Below are 20,635 nucleotides of genomic sequence, written 5' to 3'. Positions count from 1 at the left end.
CAAGTCACACCAATACCCAAAAAGGGGAAGTAGGAGTAATAGCAGGCCTATATCACTAACTTCGATTTGAAGTAGGGTTTTGGAACATATACTGTATTTGAACATTATGAAGCACCTCGAAGAAAATGATTTATTGACACATAGTTAGCGCAGTTTCAGAAAATATCATTCTTGTGAATCACAACTAGCTCTTTACACTCATAAAGTAATAAGTGCTATTGACAGGGGATGTCAAATAGATTCCATATTTTTAGATTTCCAGAAGGCTTTCGACATTGTACCTCACAAGCGTCTTCTAACCAAACTGCATGCCTACAGAGTATCGCCTCAGTTGTGCGACTGGATTCATGATTTCCTGTCAGAGAGGTCACAGTTCGTAGTAATAGACAGAAAGTCATAGAGTAAAACAGAAGTAATATTGAGCGATCCACAAGGAAGTGTTATAGGCCCTCTATTCTTCCTGATCTATGTTAACGACAATCTGAGTAGCCATCTTAGATTGTTTGTAGATGATGCTGTCATTTACCGTCTTGTAAAGTCATCAAATGATCAAAGCTACTTGCAAAATGATTTAGATAAGATATCTGTATGGCGAGAAAAGTGGCAATAGCCCCTGAATAAGGAAAAGTGTGAAGTTATTCACATGAGTACTGAAAGAAATCAGCTAACTTTCGATTACGCGATAAGTCACACAAATTTGAAGGCTGTAAATTCAACTTAATACTTAGGGATTACAATTACAAATAACCTAAATTGGAATGCTTGTCCACCCTATTCTGGAGTATTGCTGTGCAGTGTGGGATCCGCTTCAGGTGGGACTGCCGGATGACATCGAGAAAGTACAAAGAAGGGCAGCTCATTTTGTATTATCGCGAAATAGGGGAGATGTCACAGACACGATACGTGAATTGAAGTGGCAATCATTAAAACAAAGGTGATTTTTGTTGCAACGGGATCATCTTCTCATGAAATTTCAATCACCAGTTTTCTCCTCCGATTGCGAAAACATTCTGTTGACACCCACCTACATAGGTAGATATGATCATCACAATCAAATAAGAGAAATCCGGGCTCGCGCGGAAAAACTGAAGTGCTCTTTTTCCCGCGTGCCTTTCCAAGGTGGAACGGTAGAGAGATAGCTTGAAGGTGGTACTGAACCCTCTGCCAGGCACTTTCTTGTGAATAGCAGAGTAATCATGTAGATGTAGATGTAAATGTCCTTAAGAACCTCTTTAAGCTAGTTTATGTCTCTCTCTTGTTCCCATATAATTCCACCCTTCTACTGCAAGCAGACTTCACAGTTCCCCTGTTCTACATCTACATACATACTCCGCAATCCACCATACGGTGCATGGTGGAGGGTACCTCATACCACAACTAGCATCTTCTCTTCCTGTTCCAGTCCCAAACAGAACGAGGGAAAAATGACTGCCTATATGCCTCTGTACAAGCCCTAATCTCTCTTATCTTATCTTTGTGGTCTTTCCGGGAAATATAAGTTGGCAGCAGTAAAATTGTACTGCAGTCAGCCTCAAATGCTGGTTCTCTAAATTTTCTCAATGAACCACATCTTCCTAAAATTCTATCAATGAACCGAAGACAACTATCCCCCTTCCCCACAACTGCCATTACATGCTTGTCCCACTTCATATTGGTCTGCAATGTTACGCCCAAATATTTAATCATATATTAAAAACAAAGATTCCAAGACTTACCAAGCGGGAAAGCGCCGGCAGACAGGCACATGAACAAAACACACAAACACACACACAGAATTACTAGCTTTCGCAACCGATGGTTGCTTCTTCAGGAAGGAGAGGGAAAGACGAAAGGATGTGGGTTTTAAGGGAGAGGGTAAGGAGTCATTCCAATCCCGGGAGCGGAAAGACTTCCCTTAGGAGAAAAAAAAAGGACAGGTGTACACTCGCGCACACACACACACACACACACACACACACACACACACACACACACACACACACATATCCATCGGCACATACACAGACACAAGCAGACATATTTAAAGGCCTTTATGTCTGCTTGTGTCTTTTATGTCTGCTTGTGTCTTTCGATTACGCGATAAGTCACACAAATTTGAAGGCTGTAAATTCAACTTAATACTTAGGGATTACAATTACAAATAACCTAAATTGGAATGCTTGTCCACCCTATTCTGGAGTATTGCTGTGCAGTGTGGGATCCGCTTCAGGTGGGACTGCCGGATGACATCGAGAAAGTACAAAGAAGGGCAGCTCATTTTGTATTATCGCGAAATAGGGGAGATGTCACAGACACGATACGTGAATTGAAGTGGCAATCATTAAAACAAAGGTGATTTTTGTTGCAACGGGATCATCTTCTCATGAAATTTCAATCACCAGTTTTCTCCTCCGATTGCGAAAACATTCTGTTGACACCCACCTACATAGGTAGATATGATCATCACAATCAAATAAGAGAAATCCGGGCTCGCGCGGAAAAACTGAAGTGCTCGTTTTTCCCGCGTGCCTTTCCAAGGTGGAACGGTAGAGAGATAGCTTGAAGGTGGTACTGAACCCTCTGCCAGGCACTTTCTTGTGAATAGCAGAGTAATCATGTAGATGTAGATGTAAATGTCCTTAAGAACCTCTTTAAGCTAGTTTATGTCTCTCTCTTGTTCCCATATAATTCCACCCTTCTACTGCAAGCAGACTTCACAGTTCCCCTGTTCTACATCTACATACATACTCCGCAATCCACCATACGGTGCATGGTGGAGGGTACCTCATACCACAACTAGCATCTTCTCTTCCTGTTCCAGTCCCAAACAGAACGAGGGAAAAATGACTGCCTATATGCCTCTGTACAAGCCCTAATCTCTCTTATCTTATCTTTGTGGTCTTTCCGGGAAATATAAGTTGGCAGCAGTAAAATTGTACTGCAGTCAGCCTCAAATGCTGGTTCTCTAAATTTTCTCAATGAACCACATCTTCCTAAAATTCTATCAATGAACCGAAGACAACTATCCCCCTTCCCCACAACTGCCATTACATGCTTGTCCCACTTCATATTGGTCTGCAATGTTACGCCCAAATATTTAATCATATATTAAAAACAAAGATTCCAAGACTTACCAAGCGGGAAAGCGCCGGCAGACAGGCACATGAACAAAACACACAAACACACACACAGAATTACTAGCTTTCGCAACCGATGGTTGCTTCTTCAGGAAGGAGAGGGAAAGACGAAAGGATGTGGGTTTTAAGGGAGAGGGTAAGGAGTCATTCCAATCCCGGGAGCGGAAAGACTTCCCTTAGGAGAAAAAAAAAGGACAGGTGTACACTCGCGCACACACACACACACACACACACACACACACACATATCCATCGGCACATACACAGACACAAGCAGACATATTTAAAGGCCTTTATGTCTGCTTGTGTCTGTGTATGTGCGGATGGATATGTGTGTGTGTGTGTGTGTGTGTGTGTGTGTGTGCGCGAGTGTACACCTGTCCTTTTTTTTTCTCCTAAGGGAAGTCTTTCCGCTCCCGGGATTGGAATGACTCCTTACCCTCTCCCTTAAAACCCACATCCTTTCGTCTTTCCCTCTCCTTCCTGAAGAAGCAACCATCGGTTGCGAAAGCTAGTAATTCTGTGTGTGTGTTTGTGTGTTTTGTTCATGTGCCTGTCTGCCGGCGCTTTCCTGCTTGGTAAGTCTTGGAATCTTTGTTTTTAATATATTTTTCCCACGTGGAAGTTTCTTTCTATTTTATTTACAAATATTTAATCAACGTGACTGTGTCAAGCACTACAGTACTAATGGAGTATTCAAAAATTACGGGATTATTTTTCCTATTCATCTGAATTAATTTACATTTATCTATATTTAGAGTTAGCTGCCATTCTTTACACCAATCACAAATCCTGTCCATGTCATCTTGTATCCTCCTACAGTCATTCAAGGATGGCACCTTCCCTTACACCACAGCATCATCAGCAAACAGCCGCACATTGCTATCCACCCTACCCTAAAGATCATTTATGTAGATAGAAAACAACAGCGGACCTACCACACTTCCCTGGAGCACTCTAGATTATACCCTCACCTCCGATGAACACTTACCATCGACGACAATGTACTGGGTTCTATATTACTTAAGAAGTCTTCGAGCCACTCACATATTTGGGAACCAATCTCATATGCTCGTACCTTAGTTAGGAGTCTGCAGTGGGGCACCGAGCCAAACGCTTTCTGGAAGTCAAGGAATATGGCATCTGTCTGATACCCTTCATCCATGGTTCACAAGATATCACGTGAAAAAAGGGAGCGTTGAATTTTGCAGGAGCGATGCTTTCTAAAGCCATGTTGATGCATGGACAGCAACTTCTCTGTCTCAAGGAAATTCATTACATTCGAACTGAGAATATGTTCGAGAATCTTGCAACGAACCGATGTTAAGGATTTTGGTCTGTAATTTTGAGGATCCGTCCTTCTACCCTTCTTATATACAGGCATCGCTTGCGCTTTTTTCCAGTCGCTCGGGACTCTATGTTGGGCAAGAGATTCGCGATAAATGCAAGCTAAGTAAGGAGTCAATGCAGTAGAGTACTCTCTGTAAAACCGAACTGGAATCCCATCAGGACCTGGCGATTTATTTATTTTGAACCCATTCAGCTGTTTCACAACCCCAGGAATGTCTATCACTATGTCCCCCATATGGGAATCTGTACGAGACTCAAACGGTAGTATGTTTGTACGACTCTCCTGCGTGAAAGATTTCTCAAATGCTAAATTTAAAATTTCAGCTTTCGTTTTGCTGTCTTCCGTTGCCAGGCCAGACTGATCAGTGAGTGACTGGATGGAAGCCTTCGACCTACTTACTGATTTTACCTAAGACCAGAATTTCCTTGGGTTTTCAGCAAGATCTTTTGCTAAGGTATGCTTGTTCCATCCAAGCTCACCCATATTCTCCTTTCTGACCTCCTCCCCTTACCTTGAGTCCTTCATCTTCTGCTTTTAAGCCCACTACCATCTCCCTATCTTCATACAAAGAAGCCACATCAGCACTACCTCTTTTAGCAACCCTGTTCCGTTCTGAGTACCCACATTGGCCCAGATCACCATCTCTCTGTGTTATTCAATGCAGTTTTAATAATGTCTGTTACTGCTGTTGGAAGGACATTTTCATGGTGCTCTTGCATTGAACAGGCAACACTTCTACACTCACATACAAGTGAAAACAATAAGTATGAAAATTTACAATGTCCATGAGAATATGTGTGGCTTGGCTTACTAACAATCTTTAGTAAAATGCATCATCGCGAAAGAAAAAACATAATAGCGAGTTAAAAATTCAAGATTAAACAACCATCCATAACCAATCTGAGGAAACTATCACCGGAAAACAAACCAGTCGCTTTATGAAAGAGCGTTAGCAAATCGTTCAAGCAGTAATTACTGAAAAGAGTTTGATGAAGGGATAATAATGCAAGTTTTTTAATGGTATTCTTATTTCACTTGTCATGTTAATTTTTGGTTTGCTAAAGTGAATAAACTCACATTTCAAGATCAAACCTATGCAACAAAATACAGATAGTTTCAAAAAGAATATACACATTACAGAGTATTATGTTGTCACAACTATCAAACACTGCCCCACGGCTGAGTTATTGGATGAATGAATAAACTGCCAAGTTTATATTCATTGACCCTAGAAAACAGTTGTCTTGATTGTTGTCATGTGTTGCAAAATGGCTACTACTCAGCACAAATCAGTCAGTGTTCTCAAGTTTTCTCAGGTTGACATACTTGTGGTACCAAACTGATCCTCCAAATGGATGGAACATTCACACATGGTATCAATAGCTTATGGACACAGGATGTGAATGTAAAGGAAAGAACCCTTGCCATCCATGTTTCCAACAAAAATATCACACAAATTCAAATGGCAAGTTCTACAAAATCAATTTGGTGCATTTTAAGATGTCAGTTAGTTATAAAGTTGTAAAAATTATAGCTTTCACACACTCTACATCATAACAACAAACACAAACATATGGCCGAAAAGCTTCAGAATGCTACTGACAGTAATAAAACTTTCACACAATGCATATTTTTCAGTGATCAAGCACCTTCCCACATTAGTGAGCAGTAAACAAACATAGTGTACAAATTTGGGGCCAACTGAATACACGTACAAGGTTCACCCAAAGTCAATGTGGTTTGTCCAGTACCCCATTCACCTGTTTGCAGCCCATTCTCCTTTAATGGAAACATGGTTACCACTCACCAGTGTCTTAGTACATTACAAAATTGGTTGTTGGCATGGCTGAATGAGGACAATTTCATTTTTCAACAATATGGGGCACCCCCTAACTGGAGGTACCAGTTGCGTGAATATCTGAACGATACTCTACCTAGCAGCTGGATTGGTTGTCAAACAAGCAGTGACTTAGCACTTCTCAGCTGACCTCCAAGTTCACCAGATTTAATGCCCTCCGACTTCTTCTTGTGGCACTTCATTAAGAACAATGTTGATGCACCAATACTACCACAACTAGAAAAGCTGAAGAACTGGATCCATACTGCCATAACATCAGTGATAATGGACATTCTTGCCCAAGTATGGGACGAATTTGAGTATCAATGCTATATTGATCAAGTCACTGGAGGACATATTAACATCAGTAATCTAAACTTTAGGGCTCTGTAAAGATGTGTCCCAAGTTTTACAGTTGTATGTCTTACAATTTATTAAATATATGCATTCAAAAAATGTATATTCCTTTTGAAACACCATGTAATATATCATTTGCACATCAACCTAATCTTATGCTTTTCTAGAATGCTCACCTGTGATGCTAAAGAGAAATTTGGTCCAGGCGAGCGTTTCTTGTTGGGCGCAGGAGGAGCATTGTTGGCAGCACCTCCAGATTGGGAACCTTTCCGTTTCCGCCTCTTGTTTGCTGGTCGTTGTGACTCTGCGTGCAAGGAAAATGTTAATAAGTATTCAAATTTGAAAATACATATGATAATCATTTAATATATTTTACTTGACAATATGAATGAGGATTGCAATCAGACAGTTCTCATGTAATGGCTGAAGCTGGATTAAACGCTGAAAAAACAAATTAACTCAGAACAATGTTCCCTCAGAAATAACAAGAAACTAGTTGGTTGTTGAATATGAACTGAAATCTAAATCAAATGTATTACGAGATTCTCCATTTGTGAACGAAAGGTTGGCACAGTTCAGATCAGATTGTTTTGAGGGAAGACTATTTGTAGATGGTGCTCTATGCACAGTTGCAGTTCAATGGCTAAAAGACTTCTTTTACTGCTATGCTTTGATATACTGGAAAAGATAAGGTTGCAGTTTAACATAATATTGACAGAGAGATAGTTAGAGATGGAGCTGGACAAACAGCAATGCAATTTCCTAAGCCACTCACTCATTACCTTAGATAATCTACAGACATCACAGGAAAGTTGTTTAGATAACCTTCTTTTTATAACAGGGGTCACAGATCAGACAAGGAAACAACATTTTTCTTCAGTTCTGTAAAGCCAACTAAACCATTTGAGCACAATGTGACTTAATCTTTCATGAAACATATCATATCTAAAGCATAAACTCTATGATTATACATCCATGGAGACAGCACAGTGAAAATATCACAAAATGAAAGAGAAGGTGGAAAGCTTGAGAGGAACACAGAGGAAACAGATTGCATAAAGAAGGTGAGAAATAAAGTAAGGCTGAAATTTCCCACTGAACTTTTCTGAGAAGTTTTAACTGTTAAGTGATGTATTGCTAGACCACTGATATCTGGCATTCATAGGTTAGTGGACCATCAACTGAGTTACCTGCCTCAAGAATCGAGATTTAACCTACAAGTGCCTCTACACACATTTCTCAAAATTCCAGCGAGGCTATCACCCTGAATACGCAGAGCTAGCACACCTGTGAGCAGGAATATGGCAGTTTCTTACTTTGTAAGTGTGTGCAAGGAAACAAAATGCTCTGGCAAATGTAAAATATCTTGCCGGAGTTTGAGAGTCCCAATTTCAGTCTTTTGTAAGTAGTGGTGTAACAAATGACAACAATGATGGAAATTCCTGGAGGGTGCAACATGTTAAATAGGGAAAGGCAATAATTCACCTGTAGCAGACTGAAGTGTAGAACACAGAAACACGTAACAGAAAACAGCTTTCACACTAGCTTTCAAGTTACAGCTATCTTTCTAGCCCAAGTACAAACATTCACACTCAGAAACATTCACAGACACCCAAATCCACATGACTTGAGTCTTGCCATGCCTAAAGGAGTGTTAGTTTGGGTATTCGTGTAGTTGTGTGGTTGTGTGTGTGCATGAGTGAACTAGGGCTAGAAAAGGAGCTAATGCTAGTGTGAATAGCATAATTACAAAGATACGTCATTGTGAAGTAACAGCCTTAGCTCCACTATTGGAAATCAATGAACAGTGCAGATGATAAGTGTGTAAACTACTTAGAAATATCACAGTGACAGCAGTATATGCTAATGAGCACAGGCCAAGGAAAAGATTACTGATAGTTACAGACTGCTGTTCCCTCCTTCCTCACAAGCAGCTTCTAATCAAATTGCATGCCTAAGGAGTAGTGTCTCTGTTCAACAACTGGATTTGTGAATTCCTGCCAGGAACGTCATAGCTCATAGTAACTGGCAAAAAGTAGCTGATTAAAAAAGAAGTGATGTCTGGCATTCCCCAAGGAAGTGTTATAGATCCTCTGATGTTCCTAATCTGTATAAAGGATTTAGGAGACAATCTGAGCATACCTCTTAGATGGTTTGCAGATGATACTGTCATTTACCATACAGTAAGGGTATCAGCAGATTGAAACCAATTGCAAAATGATTTAGATAAAATATCTGTATGGTGCCAAAAGTGGCAATTGACTCTAAATAAGGAAAAGTGTGAGGTCAAATACATGAGTACTAAAAAGAACCAGTTACATTTCTGTTAGGTTTTCAGAAATTACCACAACTAGTAACCTTTCTAAATAGATGTTTTTCAGTAAACCATGGCCAGTTTTGAGCTGCTTAGCAGCTCATCATCAAATAGTGCATATACACATTCAGTGCTTTTTTGTTATAGCTTTGTGATGCTTGTTCTGTATCTGTGGCAAGTTAGAAAACAACAGCAAATAAGCAAGACAGTGGCACAGTTGCGTGAAATATTTACAATATAAGTTCTACTTAAATCCCACCACAGGCTTATCCTACCCCATCAGAAGCCAGTCCACCTGTGAAAGCAGCCACATTATATACCAGTTATATATATTCTTTTTTGGGCATTACAAGAAATATAAATGCAAAATTAACTTAAACTAATACAAACTGAACTACAAATTAATATGTGCAATTTACAAGGTGTATGACACTAGATATTCTGATGATATTTCTATTACATCTAAGAGTACTGGTGTTGAGATTATTTTTAACATACAGTTTCTTGCTCGATATATTGGCTGAACCGGGCATACAACATTTGAGATGAGCAGTTTAGTGGTTAATTTAAAATTAATAAGGAATGTAGTCATTTGGCAGGGAGTGTTAAGAGGGGTGAGGGGAATGAGAAGGAAGACGGAAAGAGACTGTTAGAGCGAAAGTGAGACGGGGGTGGGGCGAAGAGTGAGAGAGAGAGAGAGAGAGAGAGAGAGAGAGAGAGAGAGAGAGAGAGAGAGAGAGAGAGAGAGAGAAGGCAGAGAGAGAAAATTAAAAGGAGGGGGGGGGGGGGGAGATTGAGAGTAAGTGAACGAGTATGTGTTTCTGGTTTTGTGTGTGTGTGTGTGTGTGTGTGTGTGTGTGTGTGTGTGGTGTGCGCATGTGTTTTCTGAATGACAGTTTAGTTCTTCAGGTTTACAGAGTCATTAAAATTCTGAAAGAAGGGTTACTTGCTAATTCTGTCTGTTCATTAAAAATAGTCTGGGGTGATTTATGTTTGTGGGTGAAAACCTCTAATTGTTCCAGAAGGTTCATCTTCATTCCCTTGTCTAAAGTGTGTAGGATATGGATGTTGGTTTTTATGGAGTATTTATTTTCTGAAATATGGGAGGCAAATGTGGACTCTTTAAGTTGTTTAGGTGGAGTGCATCAGTGTGCTCTTTGTATCATGTTTCGAAGCTTCTTCCTATTTGCTCTATGTAGTAGCAGAAGCAGCTATCACATCGTAATTTATTTGTGCCAGATTTACGAAACGATGTGTATTATGGACTATCTTGTTTTGTATTTTGTTGTTCATGTGAAAACTTATTTTAACATTATGTGGGTTGAACAGCTTAGCGAGTTTGTACAAGATGATACCGAGAAAAGGCATACAGATATATTTGGTTTCTTCTGCTTTGATTTGGCATATATATTCCAGTAAGTAAGATATAACCTTCATCATTGTGACTCTTAATCAACAATGTCTTTGTCTCAACACGAAATATTTGAGCCTGCAGTTTAATCACAACATATAAAATGTGGAAATTGGTGTCTGTGGCAAAGATTGTTAATTGTAGTGTGTGAAAGAAATTAAAAAAACGTGAATAATATTTTCCAAAGTGCTGGAAATCTATGAACTGTAAGTAACACCTTTAAGTAGAACTTATAATGTAAACAGTACCACTTGTAGCGCCTATTTGTTGTCATTTTCAGTCTTGCCACACACACACACAATAAGCCTCACAAAGCTACAGCAAAAAAATCACTGAATGTATATATGTACCACCTGATGAGCTGCTAGGCAGCCCGAAACTGGACATCTGTTTAAAAAGGCGATTGGTTGTGATAATTTCTGAAAACATTTTTGTACTACAGTCTTATAAAATGTTTACATTTCAGTTACTCAATAAATCACACAAATCTAAAGGATGTCAATTCACCTAAATACCTAGTAATTACAATTACGATCAGCTTAAATTGGAATTAACACATAGATAACTTTGTGGAGAAGGCAAAACTGTGTTTTATTGGCAGAGAAGATGCAAAAGGTCTATTAAAGAGGGTGCCTACACTATGCTTGTCCATCCTCTGCTACAATACTGGTGTGCGGTAGACTATCCGTACCAGATAGGGTTGACAGAGCACACCGAAAAAGTTCAGAGAAGGGCAGCTTGTTTCGTATTGTCGCGAAATAGGGGAGATAACATTATGGATATGATACAAAAGTGGGAGGATGGCGCTCTTTAAAACAAAGGTGGTATTCATTGTGGTTGGATCTTTTCACAAAACTTCAGTCACCGACTTTCTCTCCCAAATGCGAAAATATTTTGTTGATGCCTGTGGATATGAAAAACGAATTAGGGTGACAATCATAAAAACAAGTGTTATTTGTTGTGGTGAAATCTTTTCACAAAATTTCAATACCAACCTTCTCTGAATGCAAAAATATTTTGTTTATGCCCACCTACATAGTGATAAATAGTTGTCATAATAATAATAATAAAAAAAAGAGAAATTTAGTTTACACGGAAAGATTTACATGTTCATTTTCTCCACACACTGTTCAAGAGTGGAACAGTAGGTAAATAGTGTGAAAGTAATTCGCTGATTCCTCTACCGGCCACTTAAGTGGTAGATCCACTGTTGTTTTCTATCTACATAAATGATCTTTCGGATAGGGTGGATAGCAATGTGCGGCTGTTTGCTGATGATGCTGTGGTGTACGGGAAGGTGTCGTCGTTGAGTGACTGTAGGAGGATACAAGATGACTTGGACAGGACTTGTGACTGGTATAAGGAATGGCAGCTAACTCTAAATATAAATAAATGTAAATTAATGCAGATGAATAGGAAAAAGAATAGAGTAATGTTTGAATACTCCATTAGTAGAGTAGCACTTGACACAGTCATGTCGATTAAATATTTGGGTGTAACATTGCAGAGCGATACGAAGTGGGACCCTGTAATGGCAGTTGTGGGGAAGGCAATAGTCGTCTTCGGTTCATTGATAGAATTTTGGGAAGACGTGGTTCATCTGTAATAGAGCTCGCTTATAAAACACTAATACAACCTATTCTTGAGTACTGCTTGAGCGTTTGGGATCCCTATCAGATCGGATTGTGGGAGGACATGGAAGCAATCCAGAGGCGGGCTGCTAGATTTGTTACTGGTAGGTTTGATCATAATGCGAGTGTTACATAAATGATGCAGGAACTCGGATGGGAGTCTCTGGAGGAAAGGAGGCATTCTTTTCGTGAATCGCTACTGACGAAATTTAGAGGATCAGCACTTGAGGCTGACTGCAGTACAATTTTACTGCCGCCAACTTATATTTCGCAGAAAGATCACAAAGATAGGATAAGAGAGATTAGGGCTCGTGCAGAGGCATATAGGCAGTCATTTTTCCCTCGTTCTGTTTGGAAGTGGAACAGGGAGAGAAGATGCTAGTTGTGGTACAAGGTACCCTCCGCCACACATCGTATGGTGGATTGCGGAGTATGGATGTAGATGTAGATGTAAGTGTGAATTGCACAGTAGTCATGTAGATATAGACTGCCAATTGAGTTGCTTTACAGTAAGTACCTACCTCCTATTTTGTCACTCTACTTGGTTCATTTTACAACTCCATAATGATGGGTTAATATGAGTACAAATTTTATGTGGGCAAGGTAAATGTATCTTTATAACAAAATGTGAAGTTGAGCAGAGACTGGTATGAAAAATTGACAGAATCTAGAACCACCAAAGAAAGGTGCCACTTCCCCACAAAAGTAGAGAAATGACTGAAAGCCACAAAAATTTCGAAAAACATTTTTAAAAAAGACTTGGGACATAAAATGCAACAAACACAAATATGGACAACAATCAACAACAGTTGGAGTGCAACAGATGAGTCTGGACTGTTTGACCTGCTCTTTACTGTCTTTTAGATCTACATTATCTTCTTCCTCAGATCTGGAAAATGAACTGTTGATTCAGAGTGCACAGTATCATTTTTTTCTACTCTTTACATTATTTTCTAAAGAGAGCTTTGAAGTTAATTTAATGAAGTATTTATATCTTTAAATTTTCTAATTCTTAATACAAGTCAATATAGTAACTACATACTGTCCAGTGCAAATCAATTAAAAAGAAAAGAAACAAAAGAGAATGTCAGCAGCCGAATGTTGTTATCAGATTTGTATCTTCACACAAATAAAACTCTTTGTGTGTGTGTGTGTGTGTGTGTGTGTGTGTGTGTTAGTTCACAGTCCAGAAACCTGAGTGGTTGATTATAACACAAATTTTCATTTAGCTTTATGAGACTTGTTTACTTTTATGCACGACATTGCTCATGAGAAAGATAGAATACATAACAGGTACAGATGAAAATCACAAGGAAAAACTTACTGTTGGCAAAAGTAAGTAATGACAACTAATTTCAGATTTTACTCACATAGAGCACCTGCTTGAAGAGAAAACTGTGAAATAATCACAAAAAACTTCATGCTTACATGTGTCAATTTCATACAGCACCCTTTGGGAAAGTCACAGAGTACATTGTGAGAGCACAGGCAAGCACTGGAAGTAGGAAATATGAAATATAAAATAATTTTCATTTTTTCCCCGTATTTCTTTGTTCTGTCTTCATAATGGAGCATCAACATATCAAGAAATGAAGTACCAATACTTCACTCTACATAATTTGCATCACAACAATTATGGAAAGGATGACAAGTTTAGTTGCAGACAGGAAAAAAAAGAAGATACACAATAAGCTTTTAGCCAAAGAAAAGAAACACACACTTTCATACATGCCAGCATACCTCACCCACACGCATAATGTGCCTGCTTGTGTGAATGTGTTTGTGCTTTCTTTTCTGAAGAAGGCTTTGGCCTACAGCTTAGTGTGCAACAGACTTCTTCTTGTGCCTGTCTGCAACTCAACATGAGTAGCAATCTATCCTCCTCATATTCCAGACTGGATTTTCCATTGTTTAATCTGTATCAGAGGTTTATATTACACACGACTTAAAATAAGTGCCTTGTGACATCCATTAACCAGAAACCTCTGTGTTGTTAACTGCACAACACAGCTGATGTTGCACACCCTCAGAGAAACCAGCCAAGATGAATCTACCTCTCTTACCCGGCGGGGCAACCATCCTCTGCCACTTCTGGAAGAGTGTGGTCTTGAGACAGTCTCGCGGACTGAGCGCATAAGCTTTGTGCCGCGACATCAGCTCCTGCATGGGCTCCAAGATCACACATAGCTGTAACACATACAAATTATTGTGTACATGTGCCTATGGGGCTTTAATCCTTGCACAATTCTATCATTATGTGTTATGATACATAAAATATAATACACAGCTGATATCCAACCAAAAAAATGAAGTTCATCATAACAACTGGCCAAGGAACACATTTTGGGCATATTTTGACATTTCCGCAATTAACTTACTTTTGCTTGCTGAGCAAAACAAATCAGAAATGAAGCAGTGTGCAAAATTCTCTTACAAATTAATTATTTTTCACACAGTGTTAAACTAATATGAAAGTAAGAAAAAAGTAATATTTTAGCCCTTAAGATGCACACAGAGACAGTCTATCCAAAATCTTTTCAACATCTAAGGTTTCAGCAAACTAAACACAGAACAGTACTACAACTACACAATTATTATCTTTCTACTCTTGGTTCTTGTTTTCCTTCTTATCCTTCATCTTCTAGAACTTTTAGTAAATGAATTGCAAAACTGCAAGGCAATGTTACCTTTGCTAAATTTTTTGAATTAAATTCACTCTTCACAAACCTTAGAAACATGCCTTGTGCTTTGTCCACCTAGTCTTATCTTCTTTTGAATGAGAATGATGCATTACATTTGGCTATTTCCAAGATACCTGCATGTCTCACCTGGCAACATTACTTCAACAGATACATTATCTCCAAGAATGTAAACCATCTGTTGTTCGCTTTAACAATGCTAAGAGATTACTGTTATTATTATTACTGCTGTTAAGTAGAGCAAAGATTAATGCACGATAATCAAATTGCTTTATTTATGAAGCAGCAGTGGAACAAATACAATATGTTATCAGTGTGCCAATGATTACAATCAGCCTTGAAGATCAGTATAGATCACTGCAGTGTACTTTCATTCTGAATCAAATCACTGTCATTCTGGAGAATAATATGAAGAGGTTACAAATCTTAAGTAGTTACAGTCACACAGAGACAGAAAACCATTTAAATCCATGCAACCAATAGTATTTATATACTTACCCTGAGGTAGTTGAGCGTTGAATTTGTGATGCCCTGCCGTGTGATGTTCTTCGATAGCTGGTCCAGCATTCCCGGGTCCTGCTGGGAGTGCATTCCAACTACAGTTCGAGGCACCAGTTCACGATGTGTCCGCACAGCGAAATGCCATGACTTGATGCGCATCAAGTCGTCAAACGTGAACTCCAGGATGAGTCTGCCTTCCGTGCACACCTGTACAGCAACCGGTGCCTACTCAACAATAAATTACCTGCCATCAATGGAATGCTCCACATTATACTGGCAGCAGAAAGCCTTCAACCAATGTGATTCAACCTGGTACAATTATAGAATTCACCTAAATGTAGTGAATGGCTAGTGGCGAATGGCCAATATGCCCGAAAATGAACTGTCAGGTGAATTCTACAAACAATAACCATGAAAGCCTGCATGATTTAATATGGTGCAGTTTATTTGAATTTAAAAATCCTGATGTACTGTCAATAGTTGTTATGCCCTTGTCTGTAATAAAATACTGTGTGAACTTTAAGACTATCTACAGATATTAGCTCACAGCTTGTTGCAAATGCAGATGTCACATCAAAAAGGTATGTTTCAAGTAAAAAAAAGTCTGAAGTGCATAACTGAATACAGATGCTGTTCATAATGGACTGTCTGTTACTGTGACTACAACTGTCTGGTGGCCAACAAAAAAAAAGCTTAATACTCAGAAACTAAATGAATTGGACAGAATCTTAGTTACAACACTCACCTATTACTCAGTGTTTAGCACACATTACGCCAATGTACTTCTACAACATGAAAAATTGAAATCTACTCCATTTATTTCCTAGCAATATTTATGGGGAGGTGGGAGGGAGGTGTGATGCAGTAAGGCCTTCAGGTTTCTATTTCAGTGTCTACATCATCTAGCATGTAGCATCAACTGAAGAGACTAATCATCTGTCTTTACCATTATAACACTATCATCATTATCACTAATTCTACAACATAATTTGTTCATATATCTTCCATTCTATGCCTTCACACCATATCCATCTGGTTAGAAATTATGTCTCACATTATATCAGAGCACATGTGCATGCTATCTGTTTTCTCTTTATTGATTAACTGCCAGGAAATCTGTAAAACTGAGTGGTCACAGGCAGTAAAAACATTCTGGCGACAAGCAGTTTCCAGCTGGAGACCTTGCAGCACAGAAACTTGCATCACTGCTGTCCAATAACTGGGAGTTCACAATTCTAAAGGTGGGAACTCACCCTTCAATGACTCCCCCCCCCCCCCCCCTCTTCCGCCTACTAAGCCCTAAGCCTCTGCCACATCTTCAATATCCCCCCCCCCCCCCCCCCACTGCCCTTCACATCTTACGGCTCTTTTTCTTTTTTCCTTGTTTATTTTCATATTTTGGCATGTCTTTTTTCTATTTCTTCTTTTTTTAAATCAATATTCTGCTCTTTTGAATGCATGTAATGAGCCCCTGATTCACTGACTATTTTTTCTCCAATGCCACGTCATGCCCTTCATATCATGAAAATAATGTTAGTATTGCCTGGTACATTTCAACGAACAATTGTTAAATGCTTCATTTTCCCAAGTTAATTAAGAAAAAAGATGGCGAAACTTTACAAATTATGTGAAAAGACTGGCAGTAATTATGTAATTTTTGACTCCTCACAGCATATTCATTAACACTGATGTAGAGATTGTAGAGTGATGAACTATCAGATTATTTTGCAAGTGCAAATAAGGAAGAGCTTCATGATGAGATTACATTTCTTTTGAGACTGTAGATATGGTGCTGCAATACATAGGGCATGTAGGAGTAGAAATTAAGTGTTAACAAATATTTTTGACACTTCGTAAACATTCGAGCTCAAAGCTGAAACTTTTAATGGTATACGCAATCAACAAGCAACAATCATCATCATCATCATCATCTTTTAACCATACCCATGTGCCTGAACAGTCCCGTCCATCTTTGCTTGTCTAGGGCTCTTACATGGTGTTTGTCTTGGGAGACTAATAAAGGCTAAGGGTACGAAGCCTTACAGGAATGCCTCCGCAGCATTAAGGCTTAGCAAGCCAACAGGAGGGTAATTGCACCTGCTTTTGAAAGTAAAAAGACCCTCACAAATCTTAAATGCTATCAACAAATAATTTCATTAAAATATCAGAGATTGTCTGTCATTACCTAAACCTGGATAACATTTCCATATTTAAAAACATTTTCAAAAATTTTCTCATATCATATACTGCTACACTTGAGTTTCAGTAAATGATTCTCTCTAATATTACAGGGAAAAAACAGCATAAAATCTTTATTAGCCAGGCATCAAAATCAGTATATATGTATCACATATCTAATAATTTACCTTTGTGAACATTGGTTTCCCATGGTGCGTCACCATTGTGCACTGATCGCAGTCCAGAGTAATACTTGTGTTGTGGAAGGACTCCTTAGGATGTTTCAAATTATAATACAGCTCTGTCACACCACCTTCAAAGATACTCCGAAAGTATCTTGGTATAAGTGTCCTACCTATGGCTGAAACACAAAGTTTACTTTCAGTTAGCTATAAGTAACTCATAGGCACCCATGGAAAAAACCTTCAACTCACAGTGTTCAATCTTACTGGCAATGAATAAATACAATGACATCAATAACAGTATCTATCGACTACTTCCTGCATATGCAGTATTTTTCATAGTCATGAAATGATATATGAGAACATGAAATTGTTCTATGTGCTACTACATTTTTGTACTTTTTTTACGTCCCACAATTAATTTTTTTTATTTTATTTTTTTTCATCTCACAAATCCTACTGTAGATATACTTACTGTATCTCTTGGGCCCATCCTCTAAACAAAATGTTAGCGTGAGCGTGGCATCGTCTTCAAAAAACTCAGTGGCAAAGGCATCCCACCAGAGATTATCACTCTCCTGTTGAGAAGAAGAAAAGAAACTACATTAATACCCATAACTTACATCAAACAATGTAAATGTGGCAGTACTGTGCGCATTCCTATATCACTTAGATAATAACTACAAATCTACATTTAAGTGTGCCAGCCACAAAGGAAATTATTAGAATGGCCTCGGAGGAAGCAAGATACAAGCGAGGAAAGTTTCAGAAATGGTAATATTTCATATAGAAAATACATTAGCATTTTACACCTTTGTAAAGATTTCTTATGCATTCTTCAGTCTAGTTGTTTTCCAGTCAACAACTGAAAATTTGACTAACATAAAATGTACATGGTACTGGACACCCAACCACATTTAGCATAGTTACCTCTTGAAGGAACCATTCTTATATTTGTCAGGAAAGATAGAAGTGAAAGTAATGCCATCGAGCTTATAACTGGTGTTTTGCACTCCACTGGTGCATAATCTATCACACTGTGGTAAAAACAGTATTTTTTACATCCATGTGAACAGTAATTACATGATCTTTCAGTCTTTTGTTGAAGGAAGAAGATTACAATTACAATAAGTCAGGTAACAAAGAAACCTCAACAGGAAAATCAGAGTCATCACACTGCAACTGGTATATGTTACATTTCTGTTGCATTGCATCACACTTACAACACGTGAATGACGATACATATTATTCTACTGGTACTTGACAAACCTCCCGGCAGCAGGTTTACATTAAATTGTAGTAACTTCATAATTATATTTTTACATAAAATTAAACAACAAGAAATACACAGTATCTGTTGACAGCACTCTTGGGAATAACAGTATCTTAAATAATATCCACAAATAGGTAAAAATCAATATACTCTTCATGTTGACAGGATGTTAAATCTTAACTTTTCTTCATTTCAAAAATTTTGCATGCTGGTTCTTACATACACAGTGTAACAGCAAGGACAGATTAATAATTTCCTAGGTCCCAATTAATTCTGCAATGAAGCCATTGTTTCCAATTGAAGAACTTGTGGGTATATACTCAAAAATATTCAAACCAACTACATAACAAGTTAAGAACTGGAAGTACCTTCAACACTGTTCAGTCAGTCGGTGTCAGATGTATTTTTGTATGTACAAAAGGCAAAAGGATGAGACAGTTATGTAGTTTGCATGCTGAAGAACTGTGTCACTTAGGATCTATTGAAGAAATATTAACATATCAGTTCTTGTGTGAAATTATTATAACACTATGTCAAGGCCTTGCTTGGTTCCAACTTCTATGTAGAAACTAATAGTCTTTAGTCAAACTACGATCTTTTGTCAATTGGTGATCCATCAGTTTGTTAGTTGTCAAGTCCGGTGCTACATATCGCCAGCTCCCTAACAACAAAATTCACCCTGCTGGAAGGGAGAACGTTACAAAGATGACCACTTTCAGCCAGCAGTGAAAACCACAGGAAACCAGGTGCACAGAGCGCACATGAAGCTGGCACATGACGAATGCAGACCCAGCTTCTGAGATGACCCTGTCTGCACTATGTTGAGGCTCTTGGCTTGCACTACACTCATACTGGAATACTTATGTTAGCAAGATAGATTTATCTCCCTGCATCTTATGAGACACTGTGGAAGATGGTTGAGCATTATTTCTACTGCAAACCTCCAGTCAGTGTGTCACTGTGTGTGGCACTGTGTATGAATGCTGTGCAGTCTGCCATAATGATCTGGTCACAGGCCAGAAGGGGTGTCACTGTGTTACAGCATGCATATGTAGGTAACTCTAATATATGCCAAAGTATTGCCTGGCACAGTCTTTAGTCAGCATTGTCACCTCAGCCTCTGTGACCACTGGGCACTGTTATTTAAAATATATCACATTCTCTTCTGTGATAAAACTATGGTTTACACTTAAAGAACAGTAGTCTCTGTCACCTGAGAAAACAAAAACACTATCACTACCACCTCACGTTCTCCGAACAACAGCTGCAGAACATTGCCTTTGTGTTGACAAACAGGCACAGTCTTACATCAACAGCATGGGGATCTTTGCTCCTTCAAACAAACAAAATAATGCCATTCACCCGCTCACAATGCACCAAAACAGGTCACGAATTTCAACGTTTTGGAAATACAATGCCCCCCCCCCCCCCCCACCACCACCACCACCCTTTTCCTGAAAGTTGATAACCTTCTCCATTTTGCAACTCTGATAACTCACTTGTTTTACTTGACAGAGTAGTGAATGAAAGGTATATAAGCAACTCTTCGGTCCTGTCATGGAACAACTTCACCAATATGTGTCGTGTTGCATCAGAACATAGTTATAGCAATGTGGCTCTACCGTGTAGCTTGCTCGAATCTATGAGAAAGGATGCTCCCAGCATTTCATAACAAACAAGAGTAATTCTTGTCTCAGAACAAAATGCCAAGGTATCAGTTCCAAACATTCACGACAGCTAGTTCTGAAAATGGAAGTTGAAAACACTGTTCCTCAAACATGGGTAA

The 20,635-nt window shown here is 38.8% G+C and overlaps 1 protein-coding gene across 18 annotated transcripts in view; it reads right to left on the bottom strand.

Annotated features, from left to right (window-relative positions):
- The window catches only part of LOC126277961 (LIM domain-binding protein 2), a 743,737-nt gene that overhangs the window by 13,319 nt on the left and 709,783 nt on the right, over positions 1-20,635 (bottom strand). For 5 of the 18 annotated variants that reach the window (XM_049977583.1, XM_049977585.1, XM_049977590.1 and 2 more), the window contains 5 exons: positions 18,052-18,154; positions 17,583-17,755; positions 15,214-15,441; positions 14,071-14,203; positions 6,837-6,964 (listed from right to left, as the gene is read on the bottom strand). In XM_049977583.1, coding sequence (XP_049833540.1) covers positions 6,837-6,964; positions 14,071-14,203; positions 15,214-15,441; positions 17,583-17,755; positions 18,052-18,154 — 765 coding nt within the window. The remainder of the gene's footprint in view (positions 1-6,836; positions 6,965-14,070; positions 14,204-15,213; positions 15,442-17,582; positions 17,756-18,051; positions 18,155-20,635) is intronic. The other 13 variants (XM_049977584.1, XM_049977588.1, XM_049977592.1 and 10 more) reach the window with 3 other exon arrangements.

The sequence above is a fragment of the Schistocerca gregaria genome, chromosome 6 (assembly GCF_023897955.1).
Source record: "Schistocerca gregaria isolate iqSchGreg1 chromosome 6, iqSchGreg1.2, whole genome shotgun sequence".
NCBI lineage: Eukaryota > Metazoa > Arthropoda > Insecta > Orthoptera > Acrididae > Schistocerca > Schistocerca gregaria.
This window is presented reverse-complemented; position numbering and strand designations above follow the sequence as displayed.